At 35.1% G+C, this 24,073-nt stretch overlaps 1 protein-coding gene across 5 annotated transcripts in view; it reads right to left on the bottom strand.

The window, feature by feature from the left end:
- LOC149563326 (uncharacterized) overlaps positions 1 to 22,144 on the bottom strand; it is a 266,540-nt gene extending 244,396 nt beyond the window's left edge. For 4 of the 5 annotated variants that reach the window (XM_089826672.1, XM_089826671.1, XM_089826673.1 and 1 more), the window contains exons 1-4: positions 21,657 to 22,010; positions 21,503 to 21,562; positions 20,087 to 20,196; positions 3,973 to 4,092 (exon numbers count right to left, since the gene is read on the bottom strand). In XM_089826672.1, the coding sequence (XP_089682798.1) occupies positions 3,973 to 4,092; positions 20,087 to 20,196; positions 21,503 to 21,562; positions 21,657 to 21,852 (486 nt within the window). In that variant the 5' untranslated portion in view covers positions 21,853 to 22,010. Of the gene's footprint in view, positions 1 to 3,972; positions 4,093 to 20,086; positions 20,197 to 21,502; positions 21,563 to 21,656 lie in introns of all 5 variants that reach the window. The other variant, XM_089826669.1, reaches the window with a different exon arrangement.
- Between the last annotated feature and the right edge of the window lie 1,929 nt (positions 22,145 to 24,073).

The following is a 24,073-nucleotide window of genomic DNA, read 5'->3' as shown; positions in this document are numbered from 1 at the left end:
AGATCAATAGACTATTAGGTATTGTCAGACCCCAACCTTAGGTTGGAATGTCAATCCCAAAGATGCAAAGCAAGTTGAGGAGGACAACATATGTGCAAGACTGCTTGGGGTTTCATTGGATGAGGAAGACCCTCATCCTATCAGTGGCTCAGAGTCTAGCTTTGATTTGGATTTAGATTGCTGGACCTACTATGTATTGTCTATGTACAGCCATATATTTGTACATCCATTATTGATTATGATTATCATGGACAGCTGATATTATGGAGTTGGACCTTTATGATTCTTTAGTATTTTAGTTATAGACTTATAATAGCATGCATATTGTTCACATTTCCATATTTTATGTCATTTCATGCATGAAATGTGGAGCCTTTGGGCTATTTTGCTCTATGAATGTCATATTTTCACAACAAAAGCATTTGAATTTTATTAATTTGCAATGTATTGAGCTTCTAAAATGTCTATGCTGAATGGTTTATTGATGATATGATATGCATATTTGAAATCTCTATATATAAAAGTTCCCCCATTTATTTTACTAGTCACCCCCTACCGTCCTTTAAAAATTGGCCCTGAATTGTACTCGGATTGAAAACACGTCCCCATCCCTGAAACTCCGTGGAGCATGTATAATTATGCAATCAGTTATATAAACTAGAGTTACCAATGTAAACCTTGTTACTCCCACAATTTTATATATATATCTGTGTGTGTGTGTGTGTGTGTGTGTGTGTGTGTGCGCGTGTGTGTATCTATACATATAATACGATATAAATGATGAATAATTCTGCTATACATGCATACATATATATATAGATGATGCATAATTCTGATTTCACTATAATTATCAGATGTGTGTGTGTTAGGCCATATGAGGGTTCCTCAACCCTAATAGAATTCATATAAATTATTTTATAGGTTAGTATGGATTTATATACATATTACAGCATACGGACTTGCTGTTGCATGATGCTTACCACCAATGTAACATGACGTACTTCCCCTTTGAACTCTCCCTTATGCAGAATATCAGATATGTTTACTAATCTCTAATTCTTCCCATCATGAATAAATAAAAATTTCTGATTATTTCCATCATCCAAATTGGTGCCTAAATCAATGATAGAGAGCACCTTCTTATATCCCTATGCTTGGGCTGAGGAATCATATAAAAGACATGACCCATTATCAATAGAATTGATTTCCACACTTGTAATTGCTTAATCATCATTTAGCATCGACCATTTACTTATCAATTAAGGATGATTTGTAATTATATAATTTCTAACATGCCTCTTCAGAATATAATCAAATCAATAAAGGGCGGCATGGGTTATAATTATCAATTAACTAATCAAAAAAATAAATGAATTATCGATTAGCCAAACATTATGTCCTATCATTGTCAACTCCTGTCATTCAATGTCTGATGACCAATACTAGTCACTATTATGAAGGGTGATATTCTGTAATGTCCCCATTTTTAGTAAGTTCCTGCAATTGCCTAGGTCAGTTCACCATCACGACCCTCATGAGCTGACAATAGGATTTGAGGGTCTCAGTTGTGTGGTTATAAGGCTTTCCAGCAACCTATGGTGTGTTTTGGCTCCATTTGAGTGACTTACTATTTATAGTAAGTCAATCTGTTGGCTCCGATGAGCTCAATTGAGTTAGAGGAGTTGAGTGATGCTCTCAATTTTTATTCTAGGCTTCTGGTTGGAGCTCCAAGAATCTTGGAGTGTCTATTTATAGTAAGTCACCCTGCCAGGTTCATTCATCATCTTTCGTCATCAGGATCACTTTGGTGTTGTCAAATTTTGATTCTAATGCTTCTTCAATTGTTTTCGCAAGATGGATGAATTATTATTATTCATCTAAATATGCTGAGGTTGCTATTTTTGTTGGTGTTGTTTGTTGGTCACCTCAGTATCATAGCTCGTTGGAACCAGGACAAAAAGTTTAAATTGTGGAAACAAGAAACAGTGATCTCGAATGTCAAAATACTAAGTTATGGTGGAAAAGGTCATTTTCAGAGCCAAAAGCAATTAATAAATTAGATTATAAGGACACTTTATTATATTTTAATGTTGTGTGTGGAAAGCTTCTTGTGTGAAGTTCATTTGAGAAACTTTGTGCCATTTGGAATTTATAAATATGAGCCCATTTGATGAGTAAAGCATTTGATTGATTATTTGTGTTTGTTGCCTATGAGGAGTTTCTGAGTTTGTGCCTTGCTGAAGTATAAGGGTTTTGAGATCTGAGAATTGCATTTGCAATCACTTTGCAATTTAGCTGTTGAGGTATAGCATAGATTGCCCAACTTCTCTACTGTTTCACACTATGGCTAAGAAGAGAATTGTTTTCTGTGAATTTGTTAGCATCTCCTTTACTGTGGTTGACTGTGGCTGGGAGATACCATTTTTGTTGAGAAATGCACTTGTTGGAGAATTGTTATTTGGAGCCTTTTCTTGTTGGTGCTTCATTCTTCTATTTGATAAGATCTGATACGTACATATTGGCATTGCCAAGGTTGGCATATTTGGCGGCTGAAATGCACTGACTTTGCCATTTTCCAGACCTGCATTTGACTGGGAAAGCTTGCGATTTTGTTAGAGGGTTGTGTTGGATAGTACAAGGCTTGCATTGAATGTTAATGGGCCTGCAATCAGACCCTAAGAGCCCAGGAAGCTATTAGAGAAGGCTGTGATCAGTATTGGAGGCAGCACAAGTACTAACCCTTCCTAGCGTGGCTGCCAAGAGTTATTGTCAATGACTGCTGTAAGGAATGTTGGAGTGTTCAGGACTGCTGGGCAGATTGTTGCATCTTTTGGCCTTTGTATTCCTGCATCCATCATCCAGGTTCCACTGTAAAGACATTCAGTGTATGCAATTTCAATTTTCAATTATTAATTGTCATGTAAGCAATCAGATTTGCATTGAATTAAGATGGTTATTAGTCTATGTGATTGTGTTAGTTTTAGCATTGGCATTCACTTGAAAATTGTGCTTACAGAGTTGTGATACCAATAATGATTTTAGTATTCAATATCTATGCTCTAAAATACAAATGTAATTAACTCAAACTTGACAAGAGATTTGTCATTATAGTTGTATTGAGTTAGCCTGCCAAGTGTTTGACAAAATGTCAAACCATTGAAATGTGAAAGAAATTGATGCTTGATTTAGCTATGATTTAGCTATAACTAGATAGGGTTATTACAGTGGTATCAGAGCTTGCTTGCAAAGTGTTTGACGAAATGTCAAACAACTGAATTATAAAAGAATTTGGTGTTTGACGAAGCTATAACCGGTTGGGGTTATTACATATTCAATGCTAGTGCTGTTTGGAATTAATATCGCTGCCCTTTGTCACTATGTTGAGGGTTGCCAGTGCAATCATTGTGTCTCCAACTAAGTCGCTTGGATTTCACCTTTCAACAATAACATACTATTCAGTCCTTCTAGTCTCGAAAAGTTGATGCTACCATCAAATGAAATCCCTGAACTAACTCCAGCAAATAATGGCATTACTTTGTTTATTGATACTCGAAGGGTCGGTTCCCAAAAGTCCACAATATGCAATGCAGTATTATTATAATCACTATTATGGGTTTACTGATTGCTCAATATTTGACCTTGTTTAGACGTTGTCTCCAAAAAATAATTTGATATCTTGTATATTACATTATTATTATTTATTTATTTTTACATTCTACTATTATTATTTATTCTTAAATTTTATTTAAGAAAAGCGATATTGCAGACTGCTTCAAAATATTGTGTCCAAGTATTAGGCAATACAAATACAACCAAGTATTTGTTTCCATTAATGGGTAATAAATATTGTGCCCAGTTTTCAAATTAATCGCATAATGATCACAATATTAAAAACCATGATAAGATAATAGCAATGGTCCATATCCAATGTATTGCTAACAATCACCAAAACCTTCAGAAATCAGAACTCACCTCCTCAGGAAGATGCTTCAGAATATTTCCATGCACCCAAAGGCCTCTAAGCTGCTTCATCTCTCCTATAGATGTGGGGAGTTCCTCGAGCCTATTTCCAGCCAAACCAAGTCTAGATAACTGTGAATAATAAGATCTATCATTGGTTATGTCAAATTCAAAGATAACAAGAACAAATAAATATGCATGTCTCCCAAAACAATCAACATATATATAAATCCTACAAGAAGAACAATATGGCCACCTAACGAAATGAAAATTGAAGACTGCTAAACTTATATTTTAGAGTATGCAGGAGATACTATGAAAACTTAAAAGATCGTCAAAACACAAGCTCTAAACAAACTTTGCAGAAGTGCTCATGAAACTCTGAGCCTAAATTAATATATACCTTATATTTCTCCGTCGGTATTTGGCTATCAAAAATGTACCTGAATACTACAACAGCAAGGATCCATTCCAGATACACTGTTATTATGGCCTTGATGTACATATTGAGGCCATATTTATCACTCCTATTGCAAGTTGGCTAAAGTAAACCATGGTGTACGGATGCCCTCATTATTGTATTCAATTTTCCAAACACCAATACAGTATGGATCCTTAGAAGATACTAAAATATTTCACGTCATGTGTACTGAGGTCATATTTAGGACAATATCACAAGTTAGCTAAAGAAAGTGCTGATGTTGCTTATTATTCCACTACTGCATTAAATCAGAAAATACAAAGAATACTATGAAAAGCAATCGGACTTGTTCTGGTTCTAGGCATGAGTTTCTACTTTGCAGTTATGTTGCATAAATTTTGGTTTAATTGTTGGATCAAATGTGATGTTCATTATTGCATAATTGCATTAAATAAAAATAACAAAGGCAAAAGGTTTATGAATATTTCTAAAAGGGATGCTTTTTAGCTGCCATAAATCAGATAGAAGAATTTATAAATGCTCCCACTAATTACATCTGTTGTTCATATTTATATCTGTTAGTGATCTGCTGTCACACTTGAAAATTTTGGCAGGTGAGTTTCCAAAATTCATTGTGGATGTTGGATCTGTTGTCTCATAGTTGATTTTTTTAAATCTACAAGGGTTTTCCCTAAGTTGCCAATTCGAGTTCAAGGATAAATTTGGGTTCAAGGTTCTAGTTTGTGGGTTCGGGCAAAAAATAATTCCCATTTGGGTTCGTGGGTGAGTTTGTCAGTATATATATAGATAGATAGATAGATAGATATGTGTGAATGAATATATATGTGCAAAAAAAAAGAGAAGCGGGCATAATTGTAAAACCAACTTACTAAGTCATTTCATAGTATGAATATATCAATATTACTTGATCATTGATCAATGCCAAATGTCAAAGATAAACATTAAATACTCACTCATTAATCTACGTTCAAAATTGTAAAGAAAATCATACATTGAATTACTAAATTGCAAAATGAAATTTCAAAACATAAACTAGCTCATCAAATTGATAGATAATAAAGTTTGAAAGTTTGAAACCCAATGATAAATGACAAATTTCAGTTCAAATTCAAGAGACAATCTTTAATTGTGTGCCCCAGTACCTGACAAATCTCACAAAATGCTTTCATTGTGCATGCTCCTTTTGTATGGCCTTCATTTTCACAGTTAGTGCACTAAAGTTCCCTACCTTCTTTCTTTTCTTCCTTACTTCCTACCACTTCCTTCATTAATTGCCTCAGGGGTTGGATGGTTTTAGATTCTTCTTCACTTTCCTCGGAACTTTCACTCACACTTCCATGCTTCTTGCCTTGGAAGTTTTGCTCTCACTTTCTATGTCCATGGCGCGAGTACACACATCGCCAAAGGTTGATGGTGGGACTATCTTCATCTTATTCCCGAGGCACAATGTTAATCCTTCAATGAGCCATCTTTTCTTTAGTCCATCTACAAGCTTGTTGTCTAGTTTTCCTATTAGCTCTTTCAGTCTTCTACTATAGGCTTTGACAGATCCACTCCTCCCTTGTCTTGTGTTATAAATCTTCGTTACTATTTCATCATCATCCCTCAGGAGTATGAATTCTTCCTCAAAGGTTGTGCGGATATTATTCCATGTGTTTTTCTTTGCTACCTCCAAATTGGCATACCAATCAATGGTGATACCCCTTAGAGTGGTCGAGAAATCTTTTAGCCATTTCATTGTGTCATTTTCTCCGTGCGCTTGCCATCTGGTTATGCATGTTTTATAGTGGCAAGTAGGGTCCTCTGAGCCATCCCCTGTGAACCTTGGCAATTTTTGTTTTTCTATTGCCATTATGTGGAACTTTTTCCCTCTTGGCGAAACACTTCTTCCCGATGGAACACTTCCTCCCAATGGAATAATTCCTCCTGACTGGAAGTTTGCTCTCAATGAGGAGCCTGCTTCTTGATTACTGAAAGTATCCTCTTCTTCTGGACTTTTTCGGAGATCTCTTCGTACAGGTGTCTCTAGATTTTTGTATCCTAACTTCTTTCCTAGTGTCTCCGAGATGACCAAATTTGCTATACCTTCGATTGTATGCTTCATCAACCCTTCTTAGATTCTACTAGAATCCCCTTGTCCTCCCCTCAAGTTATGACATCTCTCCTCCTGTTGCTGGAGACGTAGTGTCCTCAAGGCAACTTCTTCCTCAATTTCTTCTCCTCGTACTTGCCTCGAATATATGTTTGGAATCAGGGGCATGAATCGGTTTTAGTGTCTCTTTCCCTTTTTGAAATTTTCACGTTCCTCCCCATCACGTTCCCTAGTCCTCCTTTTAGCAAATAGTTGGAGTACTTGTTGTCTCCTCCATTCCCTTTGTGTCCCAGCGCTTTCCTCTTCTACCCGTAACAAATTGCGTGCTAACAAGCGAGAAATCTCTCCTAGGATATCTTACACCACTAGTGGCACCAAAAGTTCATCACGTACCATACCTTCAAGGACCGTTCTCTCACGAGCTTCCCTTTGTACATACTGATCGACCGCAACTTCCCAGGCTGTCACCAAATCACGTGTCAACTAATCTTCCCTGATTATTTCCTCCTCTTTTCCGTCACTATTTGTCACTTGTATTAGTGGTAAAAAGGGCCTTCCCATTACTCCATCCTACCGATCTCTAGGTTTGGACTTAGGCAACGACACCAAAAATGTATAGTGGAAATATGACCCAAGTTCACCGAGATATGCAAATGATACAGAATAATGCAACTAAGATACACATAAAGTAAAACATAGAATGTACCTTTAATACCACAATACTAGTAGGTGAGGAAATGGTTTCTTTATTAATACCAAAAACATCATGCGTACATTGACAATATTCCAAGTACTTATAGAAGGGTCGGTTGGTTGGGAGAACCAACCGACACATTCCCTCACCTCCTAACTACCCAACCCAACTAAGCTTTAACAAGTCCTAAGCACAATAGTTACTTTATTCTGACTACACAAATGCTTAATAGTTCATCACTTATCATAGACTCATAGTATCAAAGATGCAAATGCCCTTCAAGGGTCAAATGGGTCATCAAAAAATGAGGGATCAATGGCTCAATCCCCAACTATATCTAAATCCTCATCATTGGAACCCAAACCAGTTCCACTAGCCCCAGATGTTGTCACATCCTCCTCCTCCTCAACATCTAGCAAGGCAATTCTAGCTAAATCTTGGACATTCATATCCAAGTCAGTGGTCTCGGGTAATACATCCCACAACTTAGTTTCTTTATTTTGACTACACAAATGCTTAATAATTTATCAATTATCATAGACTCATAGTATCAAAGATGCAAATGCCCTTCAAGGGTCAAATGGGTCATCAAAAAATGAGGGATCAATGGCTTCATCCCCAACTATATCTACATCCTCAACATTGGAACTCAAACTGGTTCCACTAGCCCTAGATGCTGTCACATCCTCCTCCTCCTCCTCCTCCTTGTAAAGTTTCTGCAAATTCTGCTATAAATCGGACTTAGATAATACCTTTTTATATTGCTGAAGATGGTCTTGAATGTACAAACCTATATATGAAGTGTAACCAATAATATAATAATTATTCTTGAAATATTCTTCTCGATGAAATAAATCGTACAAGGTAGTAATGTAGAGGAGCAAACTTAATTGTATCTTGTGTGTCCTCTAACCTCATCCTTACCTCATCTTTATATTGCACTCCAAATGGCATGTCCTTAGAAAGGACATGTCTCCTCCCAAGTTGGCCCAATATAATTAGTGAATATCTTTGCCAAGATCAGCATCTTAAAGGAAATATATTAGTAAAGATACCAACTAAAACTATGCATAAGAACATTATAATATCTTCCCAAGATAAACACCAATTAGGTTAGATTAAATAAGAGGCCAACCCCTATAAAGAAACTTCATGCTTTACTAGAACTATACGATATGTACAATCAGATCAGTACGAGATCGAAGTTACAGAAATAACACTCCCTCTTATCTTGATAATCATACTAAGAGATAACATATCTAGCATCATCAATTAAGATGATTAAGCATAGATTGATACTCTATATCTATCTAAATCTTCTAAGCATGTGGTATCATTGAACACATGATACTGTGTCATATTACTATGCCTGTGATATGACTTATACTTGTGATAACAATATTGCATGGAATGCAATATATAGGACAAAATCTGGAGAATGATTAAGTTCTTCCTTTATCCAAGTTGTGACTCATAGGTACTGGGAGACCTATATCACAATATGCTCTTGAGTTAAGATCTACCAGTTTATAGGATAAACTCTAGAGAATTATTAAATTCTTCCTTTATCCAAATTGTGACTCATAGGCATAGAAATGTCTACAACACTATGTGATCTTGAACTCATCTAGATCTAATAGTAGATCTCTATCGTTTAGCACATTATCTAAGAGATCGTTATCTCTCATAATGTCTTTTATACAAATGTTCATTATTTCAAAGACCGTCACCTCTTAAATAATGAATACAAATGGTAGAGCCCATAATAGTCAATAGCTTGACAATAAAAATTATTTTATTAATAATTTAAAGAATACAAATGTATTATGATTCAACCATACCAAGTCTTTTCCTGAAGTAATCTATCCTCACTCAAGAGAGAGGTTTGGTAAGAATATCTGTTGTCTGATCTGCGGTGCAAATGTATTATAATTTTACAGTATTCCTATCTAACATATCTCTTACATAATGGTAAGGAATTTCAATATGCCTAGACCTCTCATGAAAAACTCAATTCATAGAAAGCTTGATGGAACTCTGATTATCACAATGAACAATAGTAGGATTTTTGGGTTGACCAAATAATCCCACAAGTAACTTTCTAAGCCAAACTGCTACAATGTGTTCAGCTTCTGTGGAACTCTGGGCTACTGATGACTGCTTTCTACATATCTATGATATCATTGTTGAACCTAAACTGAAACAGCATCCTGAAGTGTTTTTTCAATCATTAACACTTCCACCGCAATCTAACTCTGTGAATCCATGTAAGTCCAAGTCAACTTTCTCATATTTGAGCCCAACATTAAGGGTGCCTTGTAAGTATCTCATAATGTGTTTTACTACAACTAGGTGAATCTCCTTTGGCTCACACATAAACTGACTTAAAGCATTAACAACATAGCAAATATCAGGTCTTGTATTTATCAAGTGCATAAGGGACCCAATCATCTGTCTATAAGGAGTAGAATCTATGGAGGGTGATTTTGCTGCTGCTTCCTTAAGTTTGTGTAGATTAGTCTCCATAGGAGAAGACATAGGTCTGTAATTCCACATTCCAAATCTCTTCAAGATGTCTAGTGTATACTTTCCTTGATTAAGTATGATGTTGTCAGGGTTATGTCATACTTCCAGTCCTAGAAAGTAATAAAGGAGTCCTAAATCTTTCATTTCAAATTATCTGATTAGATCTTTCTTGCATTGATCTATAAGATGATCATCACCTGTTATTAGTAAATCGCCAACATATAATATCAAAATTATCATATCATCTTTATCCTTTTTATAATAGAGATTTGGATCAACTTCATTCTTTGAGAATCCTAAACCAGTGAGATACTTATCAATTCTTTCATACCATGCCCTTGGAGCCTACAAACAAAAACTTTAGGGGTATGAGTTTCAAATCCTTTAGGTTGCTCCAAATATACCTCTTTTGTAATCTTTCCATTTAGAAATGATGTTTTTACATCCATGTGATGTACTTTTCATCCCTTTGATGCTGCAATAATTAGGACTGCTCTTACATAGGTGTATCTAGCAACTGGAGCAAAGATTTCTTCATAATCAATTCTCTCCTTCTGAGAGAAACCTATGGCTACAAATCTGGCTTTATATTTTTCAATGCTACCATCGACAACATGCTTGATTTTAAATATCCACCTAGAAGAAACAACAGATTTTCCTTCAAGTCTTGAAACAATTTTCCAAACATCATTCTTAATAATGGATTCGTATTCTTCTATCATAGCATCCTTCTAAGTTGTACATTTAATAGCATCTAAAACATTGGTTGGTTCTGATTTAGAGAAATCACTCATGTTTGCTGTATAACTAGAAAATCTTTTGGGTCTTTTGCTTTCTCTGAAGGTTCCAGATGGTGCAGCAAAGTCTTGTGCTTCCTTTGCAGTCTTAATAGCCCAAAGTGGTCTTTTCTTACAATTTTGAGTTTCCTCAATATTAAGATTTTGAATTTCATCTTCAATCTCTTCAATGTTCTCGCTCTAAAACTCATATGTTCTCCCTCTGAAACGCAGATTCATGTTTTTCTTCAGAACTACGTAAATGTGTGGGATCTTCAGAACTAAGGGCTCTTTTGAATGCTAAATCTTCTTCAAATATTACATCCCTACTAAGTTCAATGTTTTTCTGACTAGGTATAAAAATCCTATATGCTTTATATGTTTCACTATACCTAACAAAAATACCTTTCCTCCCGGAGGGTTCTAACTTAGTTCTTTTTTCTTTAAGAACATGTATATATACTGAGCACCCAAATATCCTAAAATGGCTTATATTAGGTTTAACCTTAGTAAAGAGTTCTTCCGGAATTTTATCTCTAAAGTGGGAGTGAGGACTTTTGTTTTGAATATAGATAGCAATACAAGAGGCTTCTGCCCAAAGATATTCTAAATTTTGATCAAATATCATCGCTCTTGTTGCTTCTATAATTGTTTTATTCTTCCTTTCTGCTACCCATAAGGAACATTACACTCCCTCTTAATTCCTACTTCTTTACAAAACTCTTTAAACAAATCTGAAATATATTCCCCTCCATTAATAGTCCAAAGAGTTTTAATTTTGTGTCCTAATAAGTTTTCAATTAAGGTTTTGAATTCTTGAAATCTCTCAAGGATTTCTTTTGATTCTTTACATTTTAAGAAGTAAATCCAAGTTTTCCTAGAGAAGTAATCTATAAAAAGTATATAGTACCAGAATCCTCCAAGAGAAGGAACAGACATAGGTCCACATTAATCTGAGTGGACTAATTCCAAAACATTGTTAGTTTTTCTTGTGCTATCATGAAATGGATTTTTGGCATTCTTACCCAGAGCGCATCCTTTGCATATGCTTGAATGATCTTTATTCAACTTAGGTAAACCAACAACCATCTTCTCCATAGTTGATAAGATTTTGAAATTTAGATGTCCTAACCTTTTGTGCCATATTTCATTTATATCAGCAGCTTCATGAATTAAGGCTTGAATAGGTTGACTAGTTTCTGTATTTAATTCATACAAGTATCCCTTTCTTTGACCAATCAACTTTGATTTCTTAAATGAAGAGTTCTTAGACCAGATCATTACTTACTGTCCATGAATGCAACATTATGTCCATCATCTTTAAGTGTTGTAACAGAGATTAGATTCATTTTTATTCCTAGTACATAGAGTACTCCTTTGAGATGTAGAAAACTACCTGACTTCAGTTTCAAGGTGCAATTCCCAATTCCTTTGACTGAATGAGAGGAATTATCGCCGATGGTAACTTCGCCATCAACTTCTTCTGATATAGTCTAGTGCTTCTTTGTATCCTGTAATGTATCAAGATGATCCACTATCAATTACCCATGCTTTGCTTGATACTTCATTTGATAGTACAAAATACAATACATGATTCTCAAGATCATAGTTTTCTTCTTTCCTAGTAATGTTTGTACAATTTACTTGTTGCTTTGTATTCTCAAGGCAATTAGATTTATAGTGTCCAAATTTTTCACATTTGAAGCATTTTATTTTGGATAGATCTTTCGTAAGTTTGTCATTTCTTTGATTACCCTTCTTCTTCTTGAAGTGCTTCTTCTTACCTTTGTAGGAATTTGTGTTGAAAACATAAAGTTCTTCATCCTCAATTTTCAATTTTCCCCCTTTCTTAAGTTTCCTAGATTTTTCTTGAAGGCAATCTCCTTTAAATCTATTGAAGTCAGGAAGATTGTCTCTAACACTTACTCCTTGTGAGAATGTTTCCCATGAATCTGGTAACCCATCTATAGCCATAAGTGTTAGCTCTTTGTCTTCAATTATGGTCCCTATACTTGCAAGTTCATCTCTTAGACTAACCACCCTTAGGAAGTAAGAATTCATAGATTCTCCCTTCTTTATCTATATATGATTTAGTTGTCTTTTTAATGCAAGGGTTCTTGTTGCATTGTTAACCTCATATGCATTTAATAATGCGTTCATCATATTAAATGTTGTTTGATGTTTCAATAGCATAGGTACTATTTCATTTTTCACTCCATCTAATATTATTTGCATGACTTTCCTATTTCCTTTACTCCAGATGGTTTTATTAGGTTCAACATCAAGTTGCTTGGATGCTTTATCAACAAATTGTTTCACATCATTGTCTTCAAGAATCATCATAATTCTGAATTTCCACATAACAAAGTGTTCCATCAAACCTGTCCTCGAGTCTGATTGTGCTTTCCATTGAAGATAGAAAGATGTTGCTAGATATTTAATCAATTTGCAGAGCCTAAGTTTGACTACCAGAGCTCTAATACCATGTCAAGCTTCTGCTATAAATCAGACTTGGATAATACCTTTTTATATTGCTGAAGATGGTCTTAAATGTACAGACCTGTATATGAAGTGTAACCAATAATGTAGTAATTATTCTTGAAATATTCTTCTCTGCAATAAATCATACAAGGCAGCAAGTAGAGGAGCAGACTTAATTGTATCTTTTGTGTCCTCTAACCTCATCGTTACCTCATCTTTATATTGCACTCAAGAGGCATGTCCTTAGAAAGGACATGTCTCCTCCCAAGTTAGCCCAGTATAATTAGTGAATATGTTTGCCAAGATCGGCGTCTTCAAGGAAATATATTAGTTAGTAGAGATACTAACTAAAACTATGCATAAGAACATTATAATATCTTCCCAAGATAGATGTCGATTAGGTTAGATTAAATAAGAGGCCAATCCCTATAAAGAAACTTCATGCTTTTTTAGAACTATACAATCAAATCAGTATGAGATCGAAGTTATAGAATTAACACTCCACAACATCTAACAAGGCGATTCTAGCTAAATCTTGGACATTCATATCCAAGTCAGTAGTCTCGGGTAATACATCCCACAACTTCTCTGGCCCCTTCTTATATCTTGGATCCTTTGTGACACGAGGCGCTATTTGTTGTGAATATACACCAAGTTCTCTACTTTCATGGAACCCGACCAGTTGCTTCACTGAGTAGATAAAGGAGTATGTACTCCAATTCTACTCAGAAGCAAAAGAGCTTGCAACCTAGGGAGACAACCAACAATTTTTTTTTTAAATAACAATTGTAGATTTAAAATTATAATACAATAGGATTTTAAGAGTGTTAATTCTACAAGCTAAGTGGCCATAAAAAAGGAGAAAAAAAAAAAGAAACTTAAATACTTACTTGTGACAGGATCTTAATGGTAAGAGGTTGGAGGTACATGTAACCTTGCCCATGTAAGTACTACCATCCAATGGCATCGGTTCTACTTTGGTCATTGATTGCATTAAGGTCTGCATTTTTTCCTGAGACAAAGTTTACAAACTCTCTTCTAACATTCGATGCCACCTCAAGATCGCTAAAGAGCCTCCTAAATGCCTTTTTATACCCACTAGCAATCTCAGGATCTCTAGATGGTGTCACTCTACCATGAGTAGAAAGTATCTCACCGCTATAATACCTGGGAGAAAGTGCATGTGACTAGAGGTGTAAAGGTGTACTCATCTTGTTCCAGCAATATAGCACAATTTTCTCCACCTGTCTGTAGATAGTTTCCTCGGGATCTTGATCTCTCCTCTAAATGACCCGGGATGTCAACTGATGTTCATGTAAGTTATCTTGATGTTGTGTTAATTGAAATCAATAAACAAGGATAAAGTATTGTATAAAAAATTAAACTTACCATTTTCACTCTCTCTAGCATGTAGTTCATGGCATCATATATGTCTCCCAAACTAGGCTCATCAATGTCGGCAAACCCAAGCATAGACATGATGGGCTTGGTGAATTCTAATACATATTTCACCCTATTCCAAAAATCATAACTCAAGATCATATCCTTTACATTTTTAGCCCTTGTTGTATCAATTTGCTTCCATCCGCCCCATTGGTTGCTAAAAACCATTTGGCGCAATGTGTCTTTCACCCTCACAAGTCATCTAAGGACAATTGTGTGTGAAGCAAACCTTGTTTCAGCAACCTATTACCATTTTAATTCAAATTGTAAGTTAATAACACATTTCAAATATGTAAACAACACAATACATTTTGTTCAATTATGTAAAGTATGACACAAAATGATAAATGAAACTAAATAAAGTTTAAAATTTACCTTCAATAGTTCCATGCGGGAGAAATTTCTGAAAGTTGCTTGTGACATATGGTGGTTTGTCACAAACATTTGGATCTCCTCACCCTCCTCATACACTTTTTTTGCCCATTCAATTTGGGTGCTAATTGCTTTCATCACCAAGTTCAAGGAGTGGATGGTGCATAGTGTCCAAATGATATAATCAAATCATGCTTCTACCAAAGCACCTACAGCCCTACAAACTTTAGCATTGTCCGTTATTACTTGGACAACATTGTCAACTCCCATAGACTCTATGGATTTGATGAGAAGGCCAACAATAAAATTTGCATCCTTTACCTACCCTTCACAATCAACCGCCCTCAAAAACATTGCCCCCTTAGTAGAGACACCAATCACATGTATTAATGGACGATTTTTGCAATCTTTCCATCTATTAGAGACAATACTCACCCCCATTTGGATCCAAGAATCTCTTATTGGTTTGAGTAAGGTTTCTCTATTCTTTCTCTCATTATGCAATATGGTGGTTCTCAACTTTTCATATCCAGGGCCTCAGTAACCACAAGGTGCTTCATTTATTGCTTGCATCATCTCTCTCCAATAAGGTGATCTCACTAGATTGAATGGAACACCATTTGTTAAGAGGCAACGACCAAACTTTATGTCAACAATTTCTCTCAATTCATTTTAAAAGGCCTTATCTAATGGGTGGGGTGTTTCTATTTCTTCTTCATCTGTAGAAGGGATAGGTAGGAAAGGATGTTGTCTAGTGGTTGTTTGAGAGGGTGGTGTTGGTGGTTTTTGCTTTGTTCTATCTTTTTTCCCCTTTGACACTAACCTATTAGCCTCTTGTTGTTCTTTTAACATGCCTTCTATTTGAGAAGCCGGAAACCCCTTCTTAGATCCCTCACACATGTTAATCCCCTGATCCGCAGGACCTACGAAATGATGCTTAACTCAATAATATGAGCTTCTATATTGGGTTTGGAAAAAATTGCATTTCCATATATACCTTCCTGCCCCAACACATTGTTCAATTCTTGTTGTATACTTCCACAAAGGAGAACTTTTATCTGTTTTAAATCTTTGGGATCCCTCCCCACCCACTAAACTTCGACTACTCATTCTTGCAATCTATAACAAAAATAAAATGAAAATATTTCAAAATTTATACAAAAACTTGATAAAATTTTAGAACAATGAAAAAACTAAAAATAAACTATCAAAGAAGCAAAGGGAAGGATCAAATGCATCCATGGAAAACTGAACATTGATTATTGGAAGGATTTGAGGCTTCACAAACAATATCTACAACTTTTCTTCAAACTTGCAAAATGGCCACACCAAAATGAGAAAGCAAATGAAAGATCAGATTAATGAAATGTTTCTTATTTGGCTTCTTTTAGGGTTGCAAACAAAGAAAAATTACAAAAATCATTTTTTATATTTTTTAAGTCACTTTTTTGGCCCCAAGGACCACAAGTCCGCCCGGACCCGCAGCGGACCTAGGCTTGAATCTGGACCCAGACCCGAGCTCCAAGGTACAAACCCAGCTTTCCAAGGTTTTCCAATTGTTTGCCACTAATTATACTAGTGCTTGGGATTTATTCATTGGGATTAAGCATCTACCTTGGCATTTTAAATCTATTTCAGCTTTCACGTATTAGGAAATCTGTCTATTTCCTAAGGTTGTCCAACTTGGAATATTACATGTGGACATCACAATCACTACCATGATTCTTCTTAGCAGCTTTAAGGAGGAGGAAGAGGAGGGCAGCAAGGACATTGAGATCAAGAGCCTTTAAGCACTCAACCAACAAACGACTCAGCAAAAGAGAGAGCCCAAACTTAATTAAATTTTCATATACATCCTTCCCTTCCATCAACAAGTATCCTATATGTTGTATTAGAAACTGGAAAAAAAATGAGAACTGGCAGACTGAGCTGTTGTGTTTATTTAGGAGGATCCAAGGGGGTCCAAAGGGTCTTGCACCTCATGCTTCGTTTTTTCTTCTACTTGAGTTTTTGCCAGCTGTCACTTAAATAAAATGAAAAATATTTTGAGGGACTTCTATGGTATGAATAAAGGGAAAAGACATGCAGTCAATTGGCATTGGTGTTACTTACCTAAAAACTTGGTGGATTGGGTCTTATAGACCTCAAGGTTGAAAGGTATTGCTCTGGCACTTAAGCAGCTCATCAAGGCTTAAAATAGGGATAAGCCAAGTGCTTGTTAGTAACAATTTATCCCTGTAAGTCTAAAAGAGGTAAAACCTAGGGAGGATTGCATCATCATGACATTCTACTGGGAAAATTAAAAACAAGTGTTTGGATCACCTGTGTTTACTCATTTGTGCAAGGCTTGGCATAATGTGCTCCATCTACTACAAAACAATGAGGTCGTCTCTTATTTTCAGGAATCCTGTGCTATGCATTGGTCTATTTGATAGAATTTAACATGGAAAGAAAAACCTTTGGCCTTAATGCAAGGCTGTTCTGGTAAGGATTGGGCTTCAAAAGGCATTAATAATTTCCAAGACATTTTGATTGGTAAAGAACTGATCAATTGGGATCATATCAGGTCTCAGTTTGACCTTCCCACTGATACTCAAAGGACTTCCTCTGTGCTTTGTAAAGCTTTTTGTTGGTTACTAACTTTGCATTGACCGCTAAATCTAGTGTTGTCAACACTATTTCTTGGAATGATGGTTCTGCTTTTGATCAAATCACTTAACTGATACGAGGCCTCTAACTGATTGGAATAAAAAATGCAGGCACTTAATTGTTTTGAAAATGTTTGGTCTATTAGACTTGGGCAAATCTGGTCAAAATCTGAGGAAGGCAAAAAAGCTAGCTTTAGTTGGTTACTCTTGTTGGCCACAAGCTTGCTGTGCTTGAATTGCCTGCTAGAAATTGTGATTCTACAATGCTTCCGAGTCTTTTAAGCACCTGTTTTTGAATGTCAGTTCACCTGTACCTTGTGATCCATGTTTTTAGGAAATTGTTTTAGGTGGAATTGTAAGGATGGTTTTGACTGGAATGAAATTATTGCTGGCTATGTGAAAGGTTTTCCTGCAAAATTAAATGTTTCAAGGTAAAAGAAGATGCCTTACTGAGTTCAGAAGCAAACTCACTTTTCTTAACATTGCTTTGCAGGCATCTACAGTTAAAGAATTCCAAAAGGCAGATCTATTATTCTTCTCAAGGAGGGTCTTAAGAGCGCCAATTTCTCGCCATAGGGCAGAGATAAGATAAATGAAGAGAAGCTGGCTATGTTGAAGGACTATTTAGACAGGTAAAACATCACTAAACATCCTAAACTCACAAGTCTGGGACTAAAAGAGGACAAAGAAATTAGTATCAGTTCATAGTTAAAGACGCTGATCCTAAGGATGAGCCTCCTATTGGTACATATGAGTGTGACTATGCTGAAACTGGTTCAAATGTTAAAGGGTTAATGTGGGAATGAATATGTGTTGTAATAACCCTTCGATAGTCTGGTGTTCGTTGCTATGAATAGAAGATTATGCAGACTATATTATTTTGATGCTCTGATGTGGGATAGCATGGCAAGGGAGTTATTAGGAGTAAAAAATTCATTTGGTGACTATCAGTTCGGTTTAATGGAGCACATCTCCTCATGATGTAACCTGTTTTGTACTCTATATATAATATATATAAAGAGTTTCCTATTGGTCAAGCCCTTTCATTAGATAACATTGTCGCTCACACTCAGTTTTATGGATACAATAACTAAAGGTTCCCTGCTTCCTCAAACCAACCTTGATGCCATCAGGTTCTCTCCCAATGGTTGAGCTAACAAGGCATTCATTGAATGCTTACTCAATCTACCAATGGAATCCTTCTCAAACCTCCCCCAGGAAAATAAGATCTTCTCTCATTGGTTCATCCCTACATCCAGGTGCACATTTTTGTGAGCATCAAGTTAGTTCTCGATGCCTATGTTCTTCTATTCTGACTTCTGGGCTAGGATTCCTTCAAGGCTACCTTCTTTCTAAGTGGGTTTTTGTCCTTTTGCCTCAAAGCTAACAGATTTCATGCGAACATTTATTCGTTCCTTGAATATGGCAAGTTCCATTCTGATATGATAAAGAAAAATTTCCCAAATATTTCATCGGCACACAATATCAACTCAGGAAATGCACAACAGCGTCTCTTGTTTACTGAATATAAGGTTTTAATCTTATATACTTCCCTGATGCCTCTGCAAAAAAACTGTCATTTCTGGGCAGCTTCTTTTGATGCCCTATGAGGTGGAACTGAGATTTCAGGAGATTCTAATGATAAGAATTGGTCCAAAGAAATATCAATATTGAAACGATATATTCAAACAGATTGGAAAATCAAAGGTCGCAGATGATATTACTTCCATGAAGAGTGCTATATAGTTATGCATTATCCATGCATCTTAACATTAATCTTTTATCCGTCCTTTGTATATCTTTTCTAAATTAAACATGTGGTATCATAGCTTGTAATATGTTTTTGTGATGGGTGAGAATAAAGAAGTTGTTGTTCGTTGCACAAGTTATAGATTTTTTTTGGAACTATCTTTCGAAATTCCCCTGTTGATGGGCCCATAGGAGTGTAAAGGCTGGAATTAGGGCCAAATGTGAGGATGAAAGCATCATGCGATGCATCACACAAAAATCTTTAAAAAATGGAAGGAAACATGCAATGAAAAAGAGTGGGCAGAAAAAGGGAGGCAGTTGTAAGGATTGGAATGCCCCAAAAAAATGTTCAGACTTCAATTATGAAACACCTCTATTTGCGAAGCCAAATAGCACAGAACAATGGAAAAATGTTGAAACTAAAACACTTAATACGGTTACGAAATATGATTCTTGTCCGAAACCAACTTGAAACAGTATATGAAAGATAAAAATCTACTATGGTCCACAAACATTTTGGCAACAAATCCTAAGGTATGAGAATGCAAGACTCTCAATAACATTTGGGAAATATTAGATTATTCTGCATCTTGAAAGTGATCTAAGTACTGAAACAAATGCAAGACTCCACAACCCATCATCTTTTATCCTCTATCTGATGACGGGCACAAGTTGGGATTCAAAACACTAATGCAAGAATTGTGTTATCTGCCCAATGCATTGTGATACACTTTTGGACTGTCAAAATATTATATCTTAATAGCATAATCATTAGTACTTTTATATCTTCCTGTATTGGCACAGTATGGGACATACAAAACCAAATGTCTATGCTACAGCACAAAAACCAATTAAAGCATATAGCTCCAAAGTCCAAACTGAAAAGCCAAGGAAGGAGCATACCTTTTTAAGGTTTCCAATCTCATTGGGGATGATACTGATGTTATTTCCCGATAGTGATAGGTCCTCTAGATCTAAAATATAGAATACTTCTCTGGGAACTTCGCTTAATCCTGCAATATTTCAATGTGTAAGCTCAACTCATAGCCATATATGGCCAAGTAATTGCTCCAACTAAAAAAGCATTATATTTATTAAATTGGGTACGATGTCAGCATCCCAAATGCTAACACCTACCAATCTATTCTCCGCATTATTTGTGTCATAATATATCAGAGCTCACTTGTCAAGGAAATTGAAGCTACAGGGACCAGCTTTTCAGTCCTTATGACAGAATATTGTGATCATTTAAGCAAGCATTGGTACAGATCTCCATTGATAAAAGAGCAGCATCGTTAACTAATAATTTGAATAGGCTAGACATCAGAAAACTGCTCAAATAACTCCAAAGATATCAAAAGAGTTAACATGAAATCGTTTTTAAGAAAGCTAACTTGATTAGAGGAATGACTTCGGTAATCTCGGCCTCCATATGCTTCCAACGATTTGGTATTTCTATAATTATCTTCAATAAACAATCCAAACTGCAGCAATAATCTGTTCTGCTCAAAAGACTGCATTATATTATTGTTGGTTTCATAATGTCAGCCAAAGATGCTCGCTTCTAAATATGATATAGTTGCATAGTTGACTGTTACTATTCATGGTCTACAGTTTTGGCATATTTTCAGTCACAGAACACAAAATGCTTAAATAGAACATAAAGATATATGGTCTAATTAGGAAATGCTGAGGATACGACTCTAAAAAACAGGTAGGATTCAACAGCAAGAAGATTGCTTCAATCAAAATAACATGCACGAGTAGAGTTGCAGTGTGGGAGAGTCGGGTTCAAAATGCATCTCAAGTAGTAAGGCGACCCATAACTTCATGGAATATATGGCAAGGTTTTTGGGTTTACGATTGCAATGTATACATATTAGAGATACAAATATACGAATCTTAATAATGGCATTGTTGTGTACAATTATTAACTAAATTCAAGGACTACCCGTCTTACTTCCCTCAAGCCCTGCAATCTTTAACCTCGTAAGTGATGAGGCAAAGAAACCTCAGGAATATAGGACAAAAAATTATATCATTGGTAGACAAGAATAATAGCTGTATTTGGACTTTAGATATCACCCGCAGAGTGGGGTTAAACTCCTGCCTGAAATTTTTACAACCCTAGAGGCTTCCCAATTCTCCCTGTTACTACTTGTGAGATGGGAGAGAGGGAGAGGGACATAGAGGGATTAAATGCACTTTGAAGATGCCTTTTATATCAAATGACCAATACTGCAAACGAGAATTCGTTTCAACTCTTCACATATATAATAATTCCCATTAATTCAAGAGCCAAGGCTTTGATATACTCACCACATTCACTAAGGTCCAACCTGCCTGTACTCTTGGCAGTAGCAATTCGTGCATCAATTACTGTGAAAAGCATAACCCACATAAACTCGGGAATCAATTACAAAACAATGTTCAACTTGTTCTGATTCATGTTAAATCATATTCTTATGCTTACCAGAAGAGGCGACAGAGGAAATTGCAACGATTGCAGTGAAGGTAGAGCGTCTGCGTTGTCTTACATGGCCTTTTAATCTTTGTCTTGGACAATATTTTGCGAGTGTTCCATTTCCTTTGGAAGAGAAATATAGGAGGGAATTGACAGTAAGGGAATTGACAGTAAAGGAATTGAAGCATAAACTGTATTTTGCCATTGGCTGGCTGCCTTATCTGTGCATTTCTAAAGCTCTCCTCTAATTACTGGCAACGACAGGCTGCGGTGGGCATGTCCAAAGAGCTTCGGAGGCTCTGCAACCAATGTAAATTCAAGTACAACGTTATCTATCGATCCAAAAAATCACGGACAATTAATGGAGGAGGTCGCCTTCTCGTCATTCCTTAAATAGACATTTCTCCTTCCATTTCAGCGGAGTCATTACCATTATACCCACATTTCATAAAACATACGCTTAAAAAGCAAAATGACCCCACCACATTTTAAATGAGGGAGTGAACGTGAGTTTTAAAAGCGGCTGTTATAACATTCGGAATTATCAGGTCGTCGTTATTTTTTTATTTGTGAATATGTTATATTGGTAATAGTGACTAGTTGTTAATATATATGTAACACTGAAAATAAAATATGAAAATCTATAATTTCAATTATTTAGTGTTAGTTGAAATATTAAAAATATGTGAAAGTATATGTTTTTATATCATAATTAATTACTGCACCTTCTTATGGTGCACATAGTAAATATAAATTAATTTAGATTAAAAATAATAATTTTAATATCAATATATTATAAAATAAAATGTTAAATTATGAAATTAAATTATATTTTGTTATAATTTAAAATTGTAAAAATTTATATATTATAAATTTGATTTTTCTTATGATAAAAGTAAACTAAATCATAAATATTAACATCGTATAAAATGTGTAAAATGTGTGCTTAATCAACTCAATGCAAAAACATAAGAGTTGAGGTGGCCAAGTTTTCAATTTAAATATTGTCAAGGTGATAGTCAAGCTTACAGTTATATTTTTAAGTTCATGGCCACAAAAGTAATTCTAGGAGGACAAATATTTAGGATAGTGTAAGGATAAGTTGAGCCCAAAATTCATACATTCTTTTTTAACTATGCTTTTGAATAATTTTCTTCGTATCAATTTTTTGTTTTTATCGTTACATGTACAAAAACAAACAACTACTAGTTTTATTTGTGAATCAACTATTTTTTTAAATAAGTTATATTGGTAATAGTGAACACACTAGCAATTATATTGAAATTGAAGAAAAAAATTAGTTTATTAATATGTATTTGTGCAATTGATAATGGTAGATTATTTAGTCAATGATGTTTGTGTCAGATAGGTTTGAATAAAGAAATGAGAGGCACATGATAAATTTTAAAAATCTTTCAATTAGAAAGATAATTATGATCTATTACCATAAATCTTAACATTAAATATTCTCACAAACATTAAACCATGATTGTAATCTCAAATTAACCATATTCCTAAATCTAACCTCAATCCTAACTTTTATCTTGACCCTAACCAAAGTTGTAACATTAACCATAATAATAATCATAAAGCAACTCCTTACCATAATCATAATTTTAACTCTAAACTCTATTCACAACCCTAACCCCAACTCCAACCCTGACTCTTACCATAATCCAAATATTAAACCTTAATCCTAAACAAGACCATAATCCAAACTCTAAACTAAATCTTAACACTAACCATGACATAAACATAAAGTCATATGCTAACACTGACACTAATCAAAACTCTACCCTGGACCATAATTAAAATCATGATATATATCTTAAACCTAACCATAATTGTTATCCAAAATCATAATCCAAATCTTAATGATAAATTAAGCAATGGTGTAAAACTTAACCCTAACCATGATCCTAATTATAACCCTAAAACATAATCCTAACCATGTCCTTGAACTGTAGCCCTAATTAAAACCCTAACTCTAACCATGATATTAATCTAACCATGATATTAACCATCATGTAAACCTTAACTATTATATGTTGTTTATTATTTAACTAGCACGTATATATATACATACATATATACATGTGTGTGTACGTATACATATATGTGTGTGCATATACATATATGTGTATGTATGTATATATGTAAACATATATACATATATACACATATATGTATACATATATACATACACACACACACACACACACATGTACACGTGTGTGTGTGCGCATACATACTAACCATGATATTAGCCCTCATGTAAACTCTAACTATTATATGTTATTTGTTATTTAACTAACTTGTGTGTTTGTGTGTGCATGTGTACTAATCATGACATTAATCCTTATGTAAACCCTAATTATTATATGTTATTTATTATTTAACTAACTTTTGTGTGTACATGTATATTA

The sequence above is a fragment of the Cupressus sempervirens genome, chromosome 4 (genome assembly GCF_028749045.1).
Source record: "Cupressus sempervirens isolate cs-2001-9-10 chromosome 4, ASM2874904v1, whole genome shotgun sequence".
NCBI classification, from domain to species: Eukaryota; Viridiplantae; Streptophyta; class Pinopsida; order Cupressales; family Cupressaceae; genus Cupressus; species Cupressus sempervirens.
This window is presented reverse-complemented; position numbering and strand designations above follow the sequence as displayed.